This window comes from Carettochelys insculpta, chromosome 29 (assembly GCF_033958435.1).
Source record: "Carettochelys insculpta isolate YL-2023 chromosome 29, ASM3395843v1, whole genome shotgun sequence".
Taxonomy (NCBI): Eukaryota; Metazoa; Chordata; order Testudines; family Carettochelyidae; genus Carettochelys; species Carettochelys insculpta.
In genome coordinates, this window is record NC_134165.1 from 11268834 (window position 1) to 11286980 (window position 18147).

The window sequence follows — 18147 nt, forward strand, 5'->3', positions numbered from 1 at the left end:
CTCTGAGAATGGCATAGCCTCCTACTCATTCCTAACACGAGCTGCCGCTTAATGTGTGCCCACACCAGGGGCCACATCCGCGCCAGTGTTCCTTCTAATTTTTTCCATCCATGAGCGGAATAAATTTTGTTACACACACCAAGGCGTTTGCATATATGCACCACCAATAGAAACATGGGCTACCCACTGGGAGTGGCTGTGGGCGCTGTGCTAATCAGATGGGTGGCACCTGATTCTCTTCTGGGTGGCTCAGCTTATAGGGAAACTGTTCTGCACTTACCCAAGCCACGCCTTTGCAGCTGATTGGCGGAGGTCACGCTAGACACACTGTAGAGCTCGTTGCTGGGGATGTTGTCAAGGCCAAACCTATATCATTGTTCATAAAAAGAATGTGATACATTGATAAGGATAGGTCAGCAGCACAACCCCATGCTCTGGGTATTCTAAATCCCCCGGCTGCCAGGAGCTGGCATGGAGGATGGGGAAGGGGTGATTCAATGATTGCCTGTTCTGTTCATTCCCTTGAACCCCTGGTATTGCCCAGGGTCAGAAGACAGGAAACTAGGTTGAAGGACCTTCAGTCTGACCCACTCTGGCTGTTCTTATGGCCTGCAGAAAGGATGAGGGGCTGTGATAGCCCAAATGGGCAGAGTTAAGGTTATGCACCGAACATCCCCTTTACGCAGCATTACCAATCCTTGCGATGGGGAATGAAACCCTCCTGTTCTGGAAGGAGCCAAGTTTCATTTGCAACTTTCACAAAGAGACTGCAAGACCAAGAGAGCCTAGCACAGCAATGCTTTGCCTCCTAAGACCTGCAACCAGCAACTGAATAACTCTGCAGGGATCTAGAGGAGGAATTTGTCTGCTCTGATTCACCCAGGGTCCCATAGCTAATTAGAGCCAGGGAACAGAACCCAGAACCTCTAGCTCCTTGCCTAACATGATGGGCCACTGATCCAGAGGGCTGGATTCCCTGACCTATCTCGGCTCACTGGGTCTCTGCAGCTTCCTTTGCAATCTCACCCTCAGTTCCATCAGCTGCAAGGCCTCACCCCAGCTCCGCCCTATGCAACGAAATATAAATACACCAATAATTGTGATCGGCTTCACTCGTGGTCCAGCAGCCGGGTCACCCAGAACGCAAGCTGCTAAAATAAGAGAGTGAGTTTCCTGCGTAGCCAGCCTCTGGCTCTGCCCTGTAATCAGCCGAGGGCTAAATGGCATGTGTATTTATAACCCTTTCATTTCTCCCTCATGCGCTCTCTTTGGTCCGGTGACCACAACAGCTTTGAATGGGCCGAGGGGCTCTGCTGCACGGCGCTGCCCTCGGACCCAGAATCCACGCAGCCTCCTGGGTTAACCCTTTGGAGTTCATGACGGTGACGAGGTGCTACCGAGCTGGAGAGCGGCAGGCCAAAGGCTCGGGATGGGGGTTGCGGAGTGCCAGGCTGCCTCTTGCTGGACCTGCTGCCTTGAGCTGCGTGGCTGCCCCTCCACCCCCCAGTGAGTGTGCACTGAAATGCATGGCTCCCCACTGACTGTGCATGGAGCTGCACGTCTCCCTCCTCCTCCCTGCAACTATGCTCTGAGCTGCACGGCTGCTCCTCCCGGGGGGATGTGCATGGAGCTGCACGGCCGACTCCTCTGGTGACTGTGCCCCGGAGTGCACACCTGCCCCCCTGGCAACTGTGCACAGAGCTGCACAACTGCCCCCCGGCGACTGTGCACAGAGCTGCACGACTGCCCCTGGTGACTGTGCACAGAGCTGCACGACTGCCCCTGGCGACTGTGCACAGAGCTGCACAACTGCCCCCCGGCGACTGTGCACAGAGCTGCACGACTGCCCCTGGCGACTGTGCACAGAGCTGCACGACTGCCCCCCTGGTGACTGTGCACAGAGCTGCATGACTGCCCCCCCCGGCGACTGTGCACAGAGCTGCACGACTGCCCCCCTGGTGACTGTGCACAGAGCTGCACGACTGCCCCCCCCGGCGACTGTGCACAGAGCTGCACGACTGCCCCCCTGATGACTGTGCACAGAGCTGCACGACTGCCCCCCTGGTGACTGTGCAAAGAGCTGCATGACTGCCCCCCGGCGACTGTGCACAGAGCTGCACGACTGCCCCCCTGGTGACTGTGCACAGAGCTGCACAACTGCCCCCCAGCGACTGTGCACAGAGCTGCACAACTGCCCCTGGCGACTGTGCACAGAGCTGCACGACTGCCCCCCGGCGACTGTGCACAGAGCTGCACAACTGCCCCCCGGCGACTGTGCACAGAGCTGCACGACTGCCCCTGGCGAATGTGCACAGAGCTGCACGACTGCCCCTGGTGACTGTGCACAGAGCTGCACGACTGCCCCCCTGGTGACTGTGCACAGAGCTGCACGACTGCCCCTGGCGAATGTGCATGGCTCCTCCCAGTGACGCTTCACAGCTGCTTCTTGCTTCCTGGAATTTTCTTCCTCTGTGGACTTCGCCAGCTAACGAGCCCCAGACCCCACTGCTCCCCAGCAGTCCAGAGTGGTCATCAGATAGCTGCCCTATGCCAAGCCCCTACCTCAGGAGAGGAGGTGACCCTGGGGAAGGCAGCTGGCCAGCGGCAGCCATGTCACTGCAGAGGCCTGTGGCTGATTGGACAAAGCCGAGTGGTGTAGCCTCACCTTGGTTACCCAGGGAAGGAGCAATTTAGGTGACTCCTGCCGTGTAATGGGCTGGGAAGCTGAATCTCTTACAAGCTAAGTCACAGGAACCTTGGGCAGATGTTAGATGGGAGACCTGTAAGGATTAGCAGGGATTTAAAGTACTCTGTGTGCTCGTAAATTACTTCTCCCTGCTCTTACCTGGCTTCCCAATGAGGCAGGGCAACCGCAGGAGAGAGTCCAATCTAGTGGCAGTATCCTGCTTCCACTTTGACTACTGCAGTCCTCCTAGGGCTATCCCACAATGCACTAGTCAGTGCAGAAGTCACATGTGGTTGGAGTGGGAAGTTGTGCCCTTGTGTTCAAAGGCTGCTAGCCCAAGTCTGGTGTGCCAGCTGCTCTTGGTGAGCACAAGGGAGACTCAGGTGGCCAAATCCCAGAGTGCTTTCTGCTCCGGCTGTCCCGAGCAAATTGCCCATTGCTGACCAATATTCTGCCTTCCCCTTCTTGTCCTAAACTCAGTGGCATGCCGCTTATGTGCTGCCCTGCCCCAGAGGTGGCTGCATTTCTGGGGTGGTTGGAGGCAGGGAGGGGGAAAACCCTACATTTAAACTCATGAGACCCCTGTGAGACAAACTGTCCCTACACCACCTCTGCAAAGCCTGCTGAGCAGCTCCACGCCCTTCCTGTGGGAGTGACTCTCCATGGGGAGCAGAAGCCTCCAAAGCATTATGCGGCTGTCAGGCAGGGTCCAGCTGTGCCCAGACCCTCCCCCTCATTAGGCAGGAATGCATCCTTTTCAGGGCCCTCCAGTCCTGGCCTATCTCACCTGCAGAGCCTTTGTCTTCACCCTCAACAATAGCAGCTGAAGGATGCAGGATTCTTTCCTCCTGCCCTCAGGGGCTGGGCCCTGGTCCTTCCAGAACCCCCGTTGTTATGGTGTTGGCATGGTGCATCGCTGTAGAGACAGGCCAGTTCTGGAACATCCGGAACTGTTGGCTTCCCCAGAGCCCAACATCAGGGCTGGGCAGTGACTTCTTGTAGCACCTCCAGGCAGCTGACCAGTATCAGGGCCAGGTTCTGCAAAGACACAGCCAAGAGACCAGGTGGAGGGAGGCTGGTCAGTGTCACGGTGGCTGGGCAGAGCTGAAATCAAGAATACAACCCAGTTGTCTTGATTAGACCTGGGTGAATTTTTTTTTGATGGCAAATTGTCTCAGAGGGGTCACCATGTTCGTCTGTAGCTTCATGAAAACCAAGCAGTCCTATAGCAGTTTAAATACTAACAATTGTATTGACAAGGTGGGTCAGACCTACTTCATCACATTCATTTTTTGATAGAAAAGTATTGGTTTGTTGGCTTTTTTGTTCGTTTATTTGGAAGAGGGGAGGATGTCTCAAAAACTTGTCAAACTCAGGTCAAATTTGATGGCTCATCAGGACCAAAAAGGAGACACTGAATCTCCTTTTTTCATTTCCAAATGGCATTTCAGCAGGGGCATCCAATACATGTGGCGAACAGGACACTGAGTTGTCGCAAATACGGTTCTCGAGAGTAGCATAACCATGGCCTGGCTGTGCAAATGGCCCTTTACCTTAGCAAAATTGAGGATGGTTCTCTCTGCCCACGGCGTCGCTTTGGCTCTTTTCTCAGTTCTGCCACAAATAATTTGGTCAATAACGAATTCATGCACCTGTTCTGGGTTCCGATCGAGAGCCTTTCAGGTCAGATCCATGCCAGTGTTTGAGTCCTAAAAAACAGAAGTGCTGAAATTTATGATTTCACTAAACCTTTAAGAGGACTCTCGTGAATCCCATTTTTTTAGCATCAATTGCTCCGTCTTAGTTTTACAGTTACGACTGTTTCAGTGCCCTCCATCCCAAAAGCACCAGTCCAGCATCCGTGATTCCCTCTATTTTTGACATCCATGGGTGGAATAAATTTTGTTCTGTGCACCAAGGCCCATGCAGATGTGCGTCACCAATAGAAACACAGGCTGCCGGCTGTGGATGCTATGTAAAACAGCTGGGCAGCAGCTGAACCTCTCCTGGGTGACCGTCCAAGTGCTTGGCTTATAGGGAACGTTTCTCCAGCACGCCCCAAAAATTCCTGAGTGGAACAATGCTGAATCCAGCCCCCAGTCTAACTCTCTTCTAAAGCACAGCCCATAGAATTTCACTCTGCGATCCCTGCCTCTCCCCCAACACCCTGCGGCTGAACGCGCACGTAACTTTTAAAAAGCCAGCCAGTCCTGATTTCAAACACACTGTCTGATGGGGAAATCCACCGTATCCCTCAGGAAGCTCTGCCCTCCCCGTTAACAGTTTGCAGCTGATTTCTAGTGTGAATTTTTCTAGCTTCAACCTCCAGTCACTGGGCCTTGCTGATTTATATCCTTCTTGCCTGTGCTCCCATGGAGTGCAGTGCCCAAAGGGTTGGACTGGTTAGACCAATCTAGTTAAAGTGGGACTGCCCCTCCAGTGTAGATACAGTAATACCAATATCTATGTGGTCATACTGGTAGAGGAATTCCTATAAAGAAGAGGATGTCTTTATACCACTGTCAATGTACCCTCTAATTTTTTCCATCAGTGGGTAGAATAAATTTTGTTATGTGCACCAAAGCACGTGTAGTGTGCACCATCAATAGGGTATGTCTACACAGCGAAGTTCTTTCAGAACAATGGCTGCTCTTTTGAAATAAGTTTGCAAGCGTCTACATGGCAAAACTGCTATTCTGAAATAATGTTGAAATAGCGGATGGCTGATTTCGAATTCGGTAAACCTCAGTCTACAGGCAATAGCGTCTATCGGTATTTCAGACTGGGGCGGTATAGACTGGGAACGGGGCTATTTCAAAATAAGATAATGCAGAATAGCTTATTCTGAAATGACACTGCTGTGTAGACACAGTATTTCAGAATAAGGTTTGCTTATTTTGGGGCTGCTCGAGAGTAGCGTAACCATGGCCTGGCTGTGCAAATGGCCCTTTTCCTAAGCAAAATTGAAGCCATTTCTCTCTGCCCACGCCGTCACTTTGGCTCTCTTCTCAGTTCTGCCACAAATAATTTGGTCAATAATGAATTCATCTGCCTGTTCTGGGTTCCGATCGAGAGGCTTTCAGGTCAGATCCTTGCCAGCGTTTGGGGCTTCCCTGTGGCGCGGACGCACTATTCTAGAATAGCTCATAGCTATTCCGGAATAACTCTGTAGTGTAGACAGACTCGCAGAAGCACAGGCTGCCCTCTGGGGGTGCTCTGCTAATCAGCTGGGCCACCCCTGAACCTCTCCTGGTCATCCGCCCCAGTGCTCAGCTTTCAGGGAACACTGCCTGCTGGGGCTGTCTACGCTGAGGTTCTATGGGTGTAACTCTCTGGCTAAAAATCAGACAGCTAATGGAGATAGTACCAAGCCAGCCGGCTGTAAAATCAGCCCATGGGTATGACGCCAGGGCCAGCAGCCCCACCTCACTGATTTCTCTCTCTTGGCTCGGCCCAGACCACCGCCTCAGACCCAAACGCTCGTCGCCTTCGGCGGTGGGTGAACCTGGGTCTGGATTCCAATCGCCTGTCCTGTTGCGGGTACAATTGCTCTGCCCCTCTGACAGCCAGGGTAGCGCAGCAACAGGCGTACCGGCCTGGCAGGGGTGTACACCCGCAAGAGGGTGGGTCATGACCCCCCCAGCTGCACAAGCAGGAAGGAAGGTGCGTAGTCAATCGGTAAATCAAACCCAGCACTCCTGCCTCGCCCTTCCCCCTAGGCTGCCCTGGGGAACTCGGAGGGGGAGGATCGAATCAATCAGCAGATAAGCCGTCAGAGGAACCTGTTTTCTGGGTAACCTGCCAGCGGCCAGTGGAGGAGAGTGGAAAGATCCTGCCCTGTTCTGCGAGCTGCTCTGTCCTTTGTTTACACGTTCACGCAATGGGACACATGGGCAGCCGTTTGGATCCTGGTTTGCCCCTGGTGCAGCATCTAGAGTCCAGCAGCTGGCTTAAGGAATACCTGCCCGATCCTGTCCTCTGCCTGGTTATATCCCTCACGCCTGCCGGCTGCAGCCAAGTGTCTGATCTCTTGCGTTTTTCTTCCTTTGGGCCATGCAAAATGCCTACCCCATGCTCATTGCAGGCCCAAGCTTCCCTGGGATTCATTGGCAAGCCCTAAATCAGCCCGAGGCAGGCTCCAAACAATGACACCTGGCTCTTCCTTACTGCCTTTCTTTTTTTCTCTTTTCCTTCCCCCTCTTCCTTCCGCCCTGCTGTCCTATCTAGCTGACTCCTCAGTTTTCATTTAATTTTCTTCTATCTTTCTGCTAAATTCTCGTCGTCTCAATTATCGTTTATCAGAATTTTCCAGATCTGAAGAAGTGGGTCTGTCCCACAAAAGCTCATCCCCTAATGAATTATTTCAAGTGCTACACGACCGCGGTTTTGTTTCGTGGAGATCCAGATGAACAGAGAGACCTCCCTGTGCCTGTCATCTTAGGCGTTCAAAGGCAGGGTGGCCGCCCTCTGGTGCAGGGATGGGGAAACTGAGGCACGAGGCTGGGCAGTGGCTCCCCCCACCCACGATCCCGCAGCAGATCAGGGGCAGAAACGGGAAAAAGACCCCAGCAGTTCTGACTCCCAGACACATACCGCCCCCCCCGCTCTAACCACTAGATCACACTGTGCAGCGGAGCCCAGACTACCTTCCTCCTCCCAAAGCTAGGAGTAGAATCCAGACACCACCCCCAGCCCAGCCCCATTCTCGAAGCAAAAGACCTGGCTGCCTCCCACCCTGAATGGTCTTTGTTGTTGGAGACAACCCAAAAAGTACTTGAGTAAAAGTGTGGCTACTTTCATTTCTGGATACTTGAGTACAACATAGGGTGGGTGGCTGGGTGCGCATGTGTGCTTTTATTCAAGTAGCTTTCCAGAGGGACACCAATAACTTGTACTTAAGTACAACACCCCCATCCCCCCGCCCCAAAAGCAACCATACAAGTGATTTTTGGGGTACTTTTTCCACCTCTGTTGTGCTTTCCTGGCCCAGCCAGCCAGCAGATGCACCACGATCTCTGACCCTCTGTCACATATTTGCAAGAAGCCAAGGTTGGAGACAGGGAAATAATTTATTACCTCCCCGGCTGCTGGTGGTTCCGTTGCTGAGTTCCCCTTGCTTTGCCCTTCTGGCGACATTCATTTTAAACAGGCCTTTAATGTCATGGTGGCAGATCAGGCTCAGGTCAGGAGCGCATGCCAGGGTGATCTTTGATTCCCTCTGCTTTCCACCAGTTGCTGATTCTTCCCCCCTCACCCCCGACTTCAGATGTACAAAAAAATAAATACTTCCAAATGTGGCCTCCGAGTGGGCTGTGAGCTGCTGTATCTTTAATTAGTGGCTTCACCCCCTGCTAACTAAAAAGAAAAATCCAGGCAGAGAAAGATTTAAACAGCCATTGCACGGCTGGTCCTTGGAGGAAGGAGGGGAATTCCAGCAGATGAAAGACTGTCTGATTTTATTAGCAAAGTGGTTGTGAGGCTTGCATTGCCTGGGCCCCTGGGATGCAGTGCAGCGAACAGGCCGCTAGGCTGGGGCCCTGCTTTGTAATCCCCTGCTCTGCCGCTTGCCTGCAAACCACACCCCTGCTCCGGGCCTCAGTTTCCCCTCCCAACTTTTGTGCATTTAAGCCGCAGCTCTCCAGTGGGGCTCTCTCTGCGTTCCTGCAGCACCTGGGATGATGGGAACCGGGGCGCTGCCGGGATGTGAAGCTTCAGCGGTGGGGTCAAAGGCGCCCTGCTTTCAAAAGCCCGTGCACAGAGTGGAGGAGTAACAGGAGATGGGATGTGCCTGTGCGGAGCACTTTGTATGACTAAATCTAGCAGGGATCAGGCTGAATTCCGCTCTCATTTACAGCAGACTAATAGCAAAGCCCCATGGCACAGGGCTAGATTCTGCTCTCATTTACACCACCCTAACCACAAAGCTGCATGGGACCAGCCTAGATCCTGCTGATTTACACCACACTTAACTGCAAAGCTCCACAGGACCAGGCTAGATTCTGCTCTCATTTACACCAGACATATGTCTCTTACTCCTGCGGCACGTCGGTTTTGATGTGGAACAAGGCTGCTTACTTGCTATTTACCGCAGTGTCAATGCGGGTCGGACTCTGGCTCTCCAGGAGACAACGTACCCCTTCCCCTCCGCCTGCCAGGTAGAGTCACGCCCAGCACCTCCACTCTGGTGCCAGGCTCTGTCTCTCGCACGTTCTCGCCTTTCACTTTGGTGGCATTTCTCTTTGCTGACAGGGCCTGTCTGGCCTTGTCTTCTTTTACACCCTCATTGCTTCTTCTCTCCTCCCTAGCCCCTTTCTCCTCCCCACACGCTCCTTGATCCTCTGGCTGATGGCCAGGGAGCTACATTAAGAGTATATCTACACCAGTAAGCCTCAGCCAGGAGTACCTGCACCCAGGAGGTACGCAGAGCTCACCCAGAGGGCACATCAACTCAGTGTTTCCCAACTTTATTTTACGAATAAAATAATTGGACTTTTTTTTTGTTCATCCAATTGTTTTTATTTATCCTTTTTGCAGAGTCGTAAGGACGACCGCAAGTTCCTTGCCTATAGAGAATTTCTTCCAACCAACCAGTTCTGATGAAGTTGTTTAAACAAATGCATTGCAATGGTAGGAAAAAGTTTGTGTGTCTGAACACTGCAGATACTGGGGGTCCATATATATTGGAAAAGGGGTACTTTATAAAAAAAAAAGTTGAGAACCACTGACCTACGCTACCTGGGAGATCAACTATTCAGAGTCCATGTTCTGGGGTTCCATTTTGTGCACCTCGTGTGGACGTGTGAGATCGATCGAACTCTCGGGGGTTGACATTCGACCCCTGTACGCCTCAATCCCATGAGGAGTCAGGGAGACCCCCCGCAGCGAGGACGGCCAGGTAAGCTGATCGTAAATACATCAGTTCCAGCTGGAATTGCGTTTCTGTGATCGACTTCAATGTCTGGTCTAGACCTGTCCTGATTCTCATAGGTCTTGTCCCACCTGCACCCAGGCGACCCTTTGCTCCATCACCCAGGGCCCACGTCTGCCCCAAGTGCAGCAGGAGGCTGGATTGGGGCCCCCTAAGCCCGTTGGAAGAGGCTCAGCCCTCGAGCGAGCGTGCTTTGGAAGAGGAGTGGGAGTGGAGCTAAGCTGGCCGGGGAGGGTCTGGCTCCGCCTGCGGGCCCAATCCTGCTTCCCCTTGACGTTAGTGACAAAACGCCTTGGGACTGAAACAGAGTCAGGATCAGGGTCAAACCTTTTGGGCCTGATCCTTCCCAGACGCCCCCTTGGCTTGAGCAGGAATGAAGGGTGTGTGAGGACTGCAGGGCCGGCCTTCATCCATCCCGTGGGCACAGCCTTCCCCAGCCCCCAGCACTGCCCTGTGCCCTGGCGGAGAGACCAGCCCTGCCCTTCCAGGCTTGCCCAGCTCCCTCCTGGTCCCATCTGCCCTGCTTTCCTTTGCTGGCGTGGGACAGAAGGAGGCTGCTTCACCATACAGAGTCCCTGAAAACCCTGGGAAAGCAAAGCTGAGGCTGAGCCACCGCAAACCCCATGGGGGGCACCGGAGTGGGGGTGGAGTGAAGGCTGGGAGCGCTGGGGCTGCAGCCCCAACAGAAACCATCTCTCCTCCACCCCCCCTTCCATTTCCTTCCCTCTTTCCCATCCCTTTTATTCCCTTTCCTCCTCTTTTCTTTGCTCCCCTCCTCCCCACCCCCCTTTCTTTCTTTTCTAACCTCTGAGGAAACCAGGATCAATCCAAAAATGTTGACTTCTCCCCCCCCCACCCCTGTCCCTCCTCCTTCATTGGATACTAGCGGGTGCTCAAAGGCTCCTAAGCTGTAATTAGAGGGTGGATCCTAGTGCAGAGGGAAGCAGCTCCCCCCCAGTCCCTTCTAACTACGGATCAACTAGTTCCTCTCCCTGTCTCTCCTCAAAATCAGCTGCAACCGCCCCAGGCTGGGACACACAGAGAGATGGCATCTCCAGCGCTCGAGGTAATCTCCCCGCTGCATGCACTCAGGGGCCTTAGAGAGTCCTGACTTAGCAGCAATTGGGTTTTCTCAAGCCAGGTGGAAACTAAACCCCAAGGAGCTGGAAAAAAGTAAGATGCTTTTTTTCTCCCCTTCTTTCTTTCTTTGCATTTTCTTTATATTTGGGGGGCGGGGGTTGCCCTAAAATCAAACCCGTTGTGAAGGAATAAAGAGTGGGCACAGGGGGTGCTGGGCAGCTAACCTTAAGGTGGGGTGAAATATACCAAGAGGAAGGAGACAGGGGTTAGCAATAGAGATCAGAGATGTTTTAGCTAAACTTTGGAGTGGGAACGCCTGGGTCCTCCCTGTGGGTGCCCTGGATTTCAGCAGCAGCGGTGTAGCGGAGTTTGTCTGTATCTTCAAAAACAACAAGAAGTCCTGTGGCGCCTTATAGACTAACAGTTATTTTGGAGCATAACCTTTCGTGGGCAAAGACCCACTTCGTCAGATGCATGATTTCGGTGTCATCTGTATTTAGTTTGGGTGAGTGTGAGCGCAGCCATTTGCGAAACCAAGCCAGGATTGTGCCCCATTGAACTGGGTATGTTTTTCAAACCCTAGGGGAGAGTTTGCCTTGTTCTGATGAAAGGCAAAACTTGGACGAGGGGAATAAAGTGAGAGAGAAATCCTTCCCTAGCCTCCCAGGCAGCGATCACCTTCAGAGCAAAGGTTGGGCGAGATTCAGAAACCCAACTGCCCAGCTGCCCTAGTCACAAATATTTAGGTTTCGGTTGAGGACAAACTCCCAGTTCAGGGCTATTTTCAGATTTTATTGGCTACAGAAATTTCACCGGCTGGAGTTTCTCTTTAAAAGGTTGTTTTTAAGCCCCTTTTCTGGTTTGTTTTTTTGTTTTGTTTGTTTTTAGAGAGAAGAGAAAAATTCTTTTTAATGATCTCATGTAATTGTGCAATGCAAAAGTGTCCAACAGAGTCTTTTTTTTAACGTAGAAAAGCAGGGGGTTGGGGAAATTTAAAAGTTTGCTTTCTATTTTTTTTTAATAAGGGGGGAAGAAGATAACGAGGGATTTTAATTAGAAGAACAGGAACTAACAATCGGAGGCGGAAAGTAAAACCGGCCCAAAGCTTCAAAGTTTTTAAAAAAACAAGTTGTTTGTAATTTCAGGGGCAGTGCAAGATTTGTGTGTTAATATTCCACATTCATTCCCTCCAGCACCCAGCTCACCCCCTCTTCCGTTCTCTGCTTTGGAAAAAAGAAGGAGGTGGGGGGAACAGGTCTCCTTAGAGCCATGGGGCTCTCCTGGAACCTGGCTACTGGCATGGTGCGCCTGCATGTCTGGCTTTGCGGGGTTAAGACAAGAATGGGTTCAGTCAGCTCTGGGGGCTCTTAGTTGGCAACACTAAGTCCCAGCCCCCTGGGCTGGTGTAAATCAGTCGATCCGTTGAGGGAAATGGGGCAGATCCTCCCCAGATGGTGTAAATTGGCAGTAGGGCCACATCCCTGCAAATGGGGAGTAATGGGCGAGATGGCCGACCGGGATGTGTTCTCTTGTGTTCTCTCCGAGTTGATGGGGCCAGATCCCTGGCTGGCGTCACTCCACTGGCGTCGATGTCTCCATGCGGGTGCCCGGCACCATCTGAGGAGTTGCTCAGAGCCTCCCTGGATGAGGCCCGGGGCAGGTGCGAGTGGCCGATGCTCCCAGGGACTGGGTGTGGGCAGACCCAGCTGGGGGTCTCTCCTAAGATGCTGGCTGAGGAGGGCGAGAATGTAGAGGCATAGATCCTTGTCCAGATGGCCACTGATTCCATGGTGATCCAAACCAGCCAGTCTCTCTCTGGGCCCGATCCCTGTGGTGCCACTAGCCTTTAGCTCATTGCAAGTGGAGGGGCCGTTATTAAAGGGATTTAGTTGCCGAATGTCCAGGAAACGTGGCCTTGGGTCTACAAGCTCGGCCCGACACGGGGGAGTTGGCCCACAGCTGGGGCACCTGAATCTTCTGCTTGATGTCGCGCTGCCCCCGGCCTCTTCTGTCTGCCGCCAGCCCTGTGTCTGTCCGCCCGGCGTGAATTACCAGGAGATTACCAAGGTGTGAGTCGATCGCTAGCTATTTCCTTTCGAGAGGACGGATTCGATCAGGATGGCGTCCCCTACCGTACGGTGTGTGCTGGGCACCTCGCCCAACTCGGCTGCCGTCCACGCAGGGGGAACCAAGGCTGTCAGGGGATAGCGGGTGCGTAAGACAGGCTCCCTCCTGGCACACATGGGCTTGGGATTGTCACTGTGCAGGGCTGGCGGGGATTAGATGAATGCGCGCGTCCTGCCAAGCAGCAGAAGCCAGGACTCCTGGGTTCTCTTCTGGGAGGGAGCTGAGTGGTTAGAGCAGGGGCCTGGGTTCTGCGCCAGCACTGGGAGGGAACTGAAGGGTGAGACTGGGCTGCCGGTGTTCTGTCCCGCAGGTGTGGTTGAGCCAGGAGAGTGAGACGCCCTTCCTCAGAGAGGGAGTGTTTCCTAGTGGTTAGCATATGCGGGCGAGGTTCTGCCATTGACAAGCTGGGTAACCTTTGGCAACACCCTGCCTCTTCCTCTCCCCCAGCCTCCATTTACCCATCTGTACGAGAAAGTTAATAACCTCTTCTGCACCTTCCCCGGACACCAGCAGGGAGTTTAAACCAGGCCTGTAAAATGCAGCTAATTCCAGGGCGGCCATGGGTACATGTAACAGCCGACAGGTGGCCTTGAACCAGGGACCTCAGGAGCTTAGTGCAGCAGCTGTTACAGTTAGAGCTAAAAGCCAACTGTCTCCCAGCTAAGACCATAGAAGAGACCCTGTCGCTCTCTCTGGGGCAGTGGTCTAGGTGCCTCTATATGGGACAGTGACCCCCACCTAGGTGTGTGGGATACACGTGGTTGCTGTCGGTGTCGGCAAGGCAAGTCACGTCACGCTGAGCGGGAGTGGGCTGTGGGTTTACCAGGAGCTGAGATGGGGCATCTCTGCCTGCCGCAGGTCCCAGCTGGACAGCCCCTGAATCTTTCCTGGATGGCTGCCCAAGTGCTCGGCTTACAGGGAACGCTGCTCTGACACCCCCTCAACTCCACCCCCCCTACTCTTTTCCATCTTACATCTCTATTAGCCCCTTGCCGCATCCTCTGTGGTATTCACGCAGGATCCTATGGAACGCTGTTGTTCCTCCTGACATGAGTTTTACCCATTATCAGCCACCCCCCCACCCACACCTTTACGCTGATTATTTTATTGCTTAGGGTTCAAGGAGGATTAGGGATCAAAGCAGAAGTCTGAGGTATTCACCCCTCACACCATCCTTCCTTTGTCATACACAAAAGGATTCTTCTAGCTTCCTCCTGGATTTCTCAGCATCCAGCCTCCCCCGCAACCCTTTGCTCTAATGACACAGGGAATTCCCAAAGGAGTGGATTTTCAAAGCCATCTCGGGGAAGTATATTGCCATCACAAGACAACAGGAGTTGGCACTGTAATTAATTAAAATGCGAAATATCGCACGTCTTGGCCAGCTGTATGTGTCATTAGCCTGCCCATCCTGCTGAGTTCCCCCAGATCTCACAGTCTAGTTCGACAAAGCATGTGAGGGGAAACTGAGGCATGCGAGGCCCCAGTGAGGTAGATCACCCATTAAGTAGCGCTCATTTTTATTTCTTGCAGCCAGTGCAAGGTCTGGACGTGTCTTTCCACGGTGATATGCTTAAACTCTTGGTCGGCTCAGAGGTAGGAAGCCTCCCTCTTATTCTGAGTTCAGTGTATAGGAAAGATAACTTCTGGCATAGCACAGAGTCTGTGGGGCAGCTCTGTAAATCTGTAGCATCACCAAAAGAACCCAGCCCACCCAAACAAATCCTATAGCAAGGGGTGGCCAACCAATCAAAGTGGAACCAAAATAGCTGTGGATAGAGTGTTAAGAGTCACATGTTATAGGTAGATAGATGGATAAAAATAAATCTATAATACAGGGCTCCCCCTTCCCCAGATCCAGGCACCCCGAGCTCCCTGCTCTAACTCAATGCCCTTCCCTTCCTCCAGATCCAGGCACCCCCAGTTCCCTGCCCTAACCCAATCCACCTCCCCTCCTCCAGATCCAGGCACCCTGAGCTCCCCACTCTAACCCAAACCCCCACCCTTCCCCCAGCCCCAGGCACTCCCAACCCCCAGCTTTAACTCAGCTCTAGTGACACATCAGAGTTGCTGCCACTGCCAAGCATTTCTCCCGACAAGCACTGGGGCACCTGCGCAGAGCGGCAGATGGTGCTCCTGGTGCGTAGCCCCGAGCAGGAGCCGCATTTAATTGCTCAAAGAGCCGCATGCGGCTCGAGAGCCGTGGGTTGGCCTTCCCAGCTGTAGCACCTTAAAGTCTAACAATTGCATTTGTTAGGTAGTGAGCTTTCATGGGTAAGACCCACTTCCTTGGATTTTGGAGCAAAAATGAGAATACAGGGTATAGATGTAGGAAAGGATTCTCCATCCCTCGAGGTTTTTAAGCCCTGGCTGGGATGATTTCGTTGGGTTTGATCCTGCTGTGGGCAGGGGGCTGGACTCGATGACCCCCTGAGGTCCCTTCCAGCCCTAGGATGCTATAATGCTATGAAAGGGAATCAGCTGTCTTTGATGGCCAGGCTAATCGACCCAGCAGGCAGAGAGAGGGTGCTGTGTTGGTGTGGGTAGCAGAGCCCTGCTGTAGTCCCACCACCTTAGTTCTTATGTCAGCATTTCCATTCCCAGCCACGCTGCACGCCAGAGGAAGGGATGGAGCCCAGGAGTGCAGGTCCCCCGCTCTAACCACCTGACTTCCTCCCAGACCTGGACTGAAAGCTGGAATCCCAACCGCCTGTTGGAGCTTTCTTGCCATGAAAACCCAGCTCCACTCCCAAACCATCTCCTTCCAAGCCAATCCACTCCTCAGCCTCCTCATTCCGTTCTGGGAATGAAACGCAGAACCCCCGTCAACAAAGAACGTGAATTCTTAAGAGGAACACAGGGATGCCCCAGGTCAGGTTCCCCGTCCGTTATTTTAAAACACCCCCCAACCCACCTTTCAGACAATGCCCCAAAGTCACATTCAAAGAACGCTCCCCCAAAGCCCCATTTCCAGCTTTAAAAATATAGTCAAGCTAAAGGTTAACGTCATTTTTCAAAGGGAGAGCCCTCATGTAATTCTTTTTGACTCTCGTTCCCCTCCAGCCCACTGCTTTTAAAGTCCTACATGGTGCCCCCTTCCCCCCCAAAAAACCCCCACGACCTTCTCTTTCATACACACATGCCTGGCTGGATTACGGCAGGGAGACGGAGCAACACAGGGAGAAGCTAAAGCAGTGATGGGCGAACTGGGTCTGGAGAAGAGCAACTAAAGTGATTAAAGGACTAGCAAATCTGACCTGCGAGAGAAGATGAAAAGAACTGGGTTTGTTTAGTTTGGAAAAGAGACAGCTGAGAGGTGATACAATCACAGCTTTCAAGTACCTTACAGGACTGGAAGGGACCTCAGGAGGTCATTGAACTCCTGTTGGCAGGACCAAGCACCATCCCATTTTTGTTTTAATTTAGATGCCCCATGTCCCTAAACAGCCCCCACAGGGATTAAGCTCACAGACCCTGGGTTTAGCAGGCCTGTGCCCAATCCACCGAGCTACCCCTCTGCACTGCAAGGTGGCTTTGCTGAATGGGACTAACACGGCGACCCCCGGCACTCAGTGCTTCCCAGAACGGCTCCTTACCGAAAAGGTTGTTACAAGGAGGAGGGAGAAAAATTATTTTCCTCAGCCTCTGAGGAGAGGACAAGAAGCAACGGGCTTAAACTTCAGCAAAGGAGGTTTAGGTTGGACATTAGGAAAACAGTTCCTGTCAGGGTGGATATTTACTGGAATAAGTGGCCCAGGGTGATTGCAGAATCACCATCATTGAAGATATTTAAGACCAGGTTGGATAAATATCTAACAGGGAGCTTGGCCCTGTCGTGAGGGTGTGAGCCTGGACTTGATGACCTCTTGAGGTCCCCTCCAGGTGTAGGACTCTAACTCCATAGAAACAACAAGAAGTCCTGTGGCACCTTATAGCCTAACAGATATTTTGGAGCATAAGCTTTCTTGGGCAAAGACCTGCTTTGTCAGATGCGTGTAGACTACTGATACTTCACTTCCATAGACTCAGTCTCTTTTACACTAATAGCAACGTAGGGTCCTGTGGCACCTTGTAGACTAACAGAAAAATTTTGAGCATGAGCTTTCGTGAGCACAGACTCACTTCATCAGATGCTGGTCTTGGAAATCTGCAGGGCCCTGCAGATTTCCAAGACCAGCATCTGATGAAGTGAGTCTGTGCTCACGAAAGCTCATGCTCAAAACTTTTCTGTTAGTCTATAAGGTGCCACAGGACCCTTTGTTGCTGTTACAGATCCAGACTAACACGGCTACCCCTCTGATATTTTACACTAATGTCACTTTTATGGCAGTGTGGCTGTTTAAAACGACTTTAGAGAATCCCAGCGGTGCTATTTTAACAGCAGACTCACGAGCTGCAGTTTTTCGGGAGGTCCCAGAATGGGGAGTCCTGGGGTTCTGTCAGAATCACCTCCCTCTTCTAATTGGGGTGAAAAGCCTGAAATGCCACGGACCTGAGTGTCACGTGAGATGCTCAGAACCCATCCAAACAAACACTACCACGTGTAAACAGTGAGGCCCACAGTACTGTGTTTGCAAGGCCACGTAGCATGGTCTTATTCCAGGCATCTCAAAGCTCCAGAGGGTTATTACTGCTCCAGCACACCAGGCTAATCACAGGTTCACCTTCCTAGTCTCAAGTCTGATCTTCAGGACACAATGGCTACGTCTCCACTGCAGAGCTCTTTTGAAAGAAGCACCCTCAGCAAGTTTGCGGATGACACAAAACTAGGGGGAGAGGTAGATTTGTTGGAGGGCAGAGAGAGAATCCAGAGGGACCTGGATAAATTGGAGGACTGGGCCAAAAGAAATCTGATGAGGTTCAATAAGGAGAAGTGTAGAGTCCTGCACCTAGGGCGGAAGAATCCCAAGCATTGTTACAGGCTGGGGATCGACTGGCTCAGCAGCGGTACGATGGAAAGGGACCTAGGGGTTATGGTGGATGAAAGGCTGGATATGAGTAAACAGTGCGCCCTTGTAGCCAAGAAGGCTAACGGCAGACTGGGGTGCATTAGGAGGAGCATTTCGAGCAGATCTAGAGAAGTAGTTATTCCTCTTTATTCAGCACTGGTGAGGCCACATCTGGAATATTGTGTCCACTTTGGGCCCCCCAGTATAAAAAGGATGTGGATTTGCTGGAGCAGGTTCAGCAAAGGGCAACAAAAATGATTAAGGGGCTGGAGCACAAGACCTATGCGGAGAGGCTGAGGGATTTGGGCTTGTTTAGTTTACAGAAGAGAAGACTTAGAGGTGATTTAATAGCAGCCTTCAACTTCCTGAAGGGGAGC

At 52.4% G+C, this 18147-nt stretch overlaps 1 protein-coding gene across 4 annotated transcripts in view; it reads left to right on the forward strand.

Annotated features, from left to right (window-relative positions):
* The first annotated feature begins 1412 nt into the window (after nt 1–1412).
* Nucleotides 1413–18147, forward strand: part of SP7 (Sp7 transcription factor) — a 34154-nt gene continuing 17419 nt past the window's right edge. The window contains exons 1-2 of one of the 4 annotated variants that reach the window (XM_074980011.1): nt 10625–10680; nt 14355–14417. In XM_074980011.1, coding sequence (XP_074836112.1) covers nt 10660–10680; nt 14355–14417 — 84 coding nt within the window. In that variant the 5' untranslated portion in view covers nt 10625–10659. The other 3 variants (XM_074980012.1, XM_074980014.1, XM_074980013.1) reach the window with 3 other exon arrangements.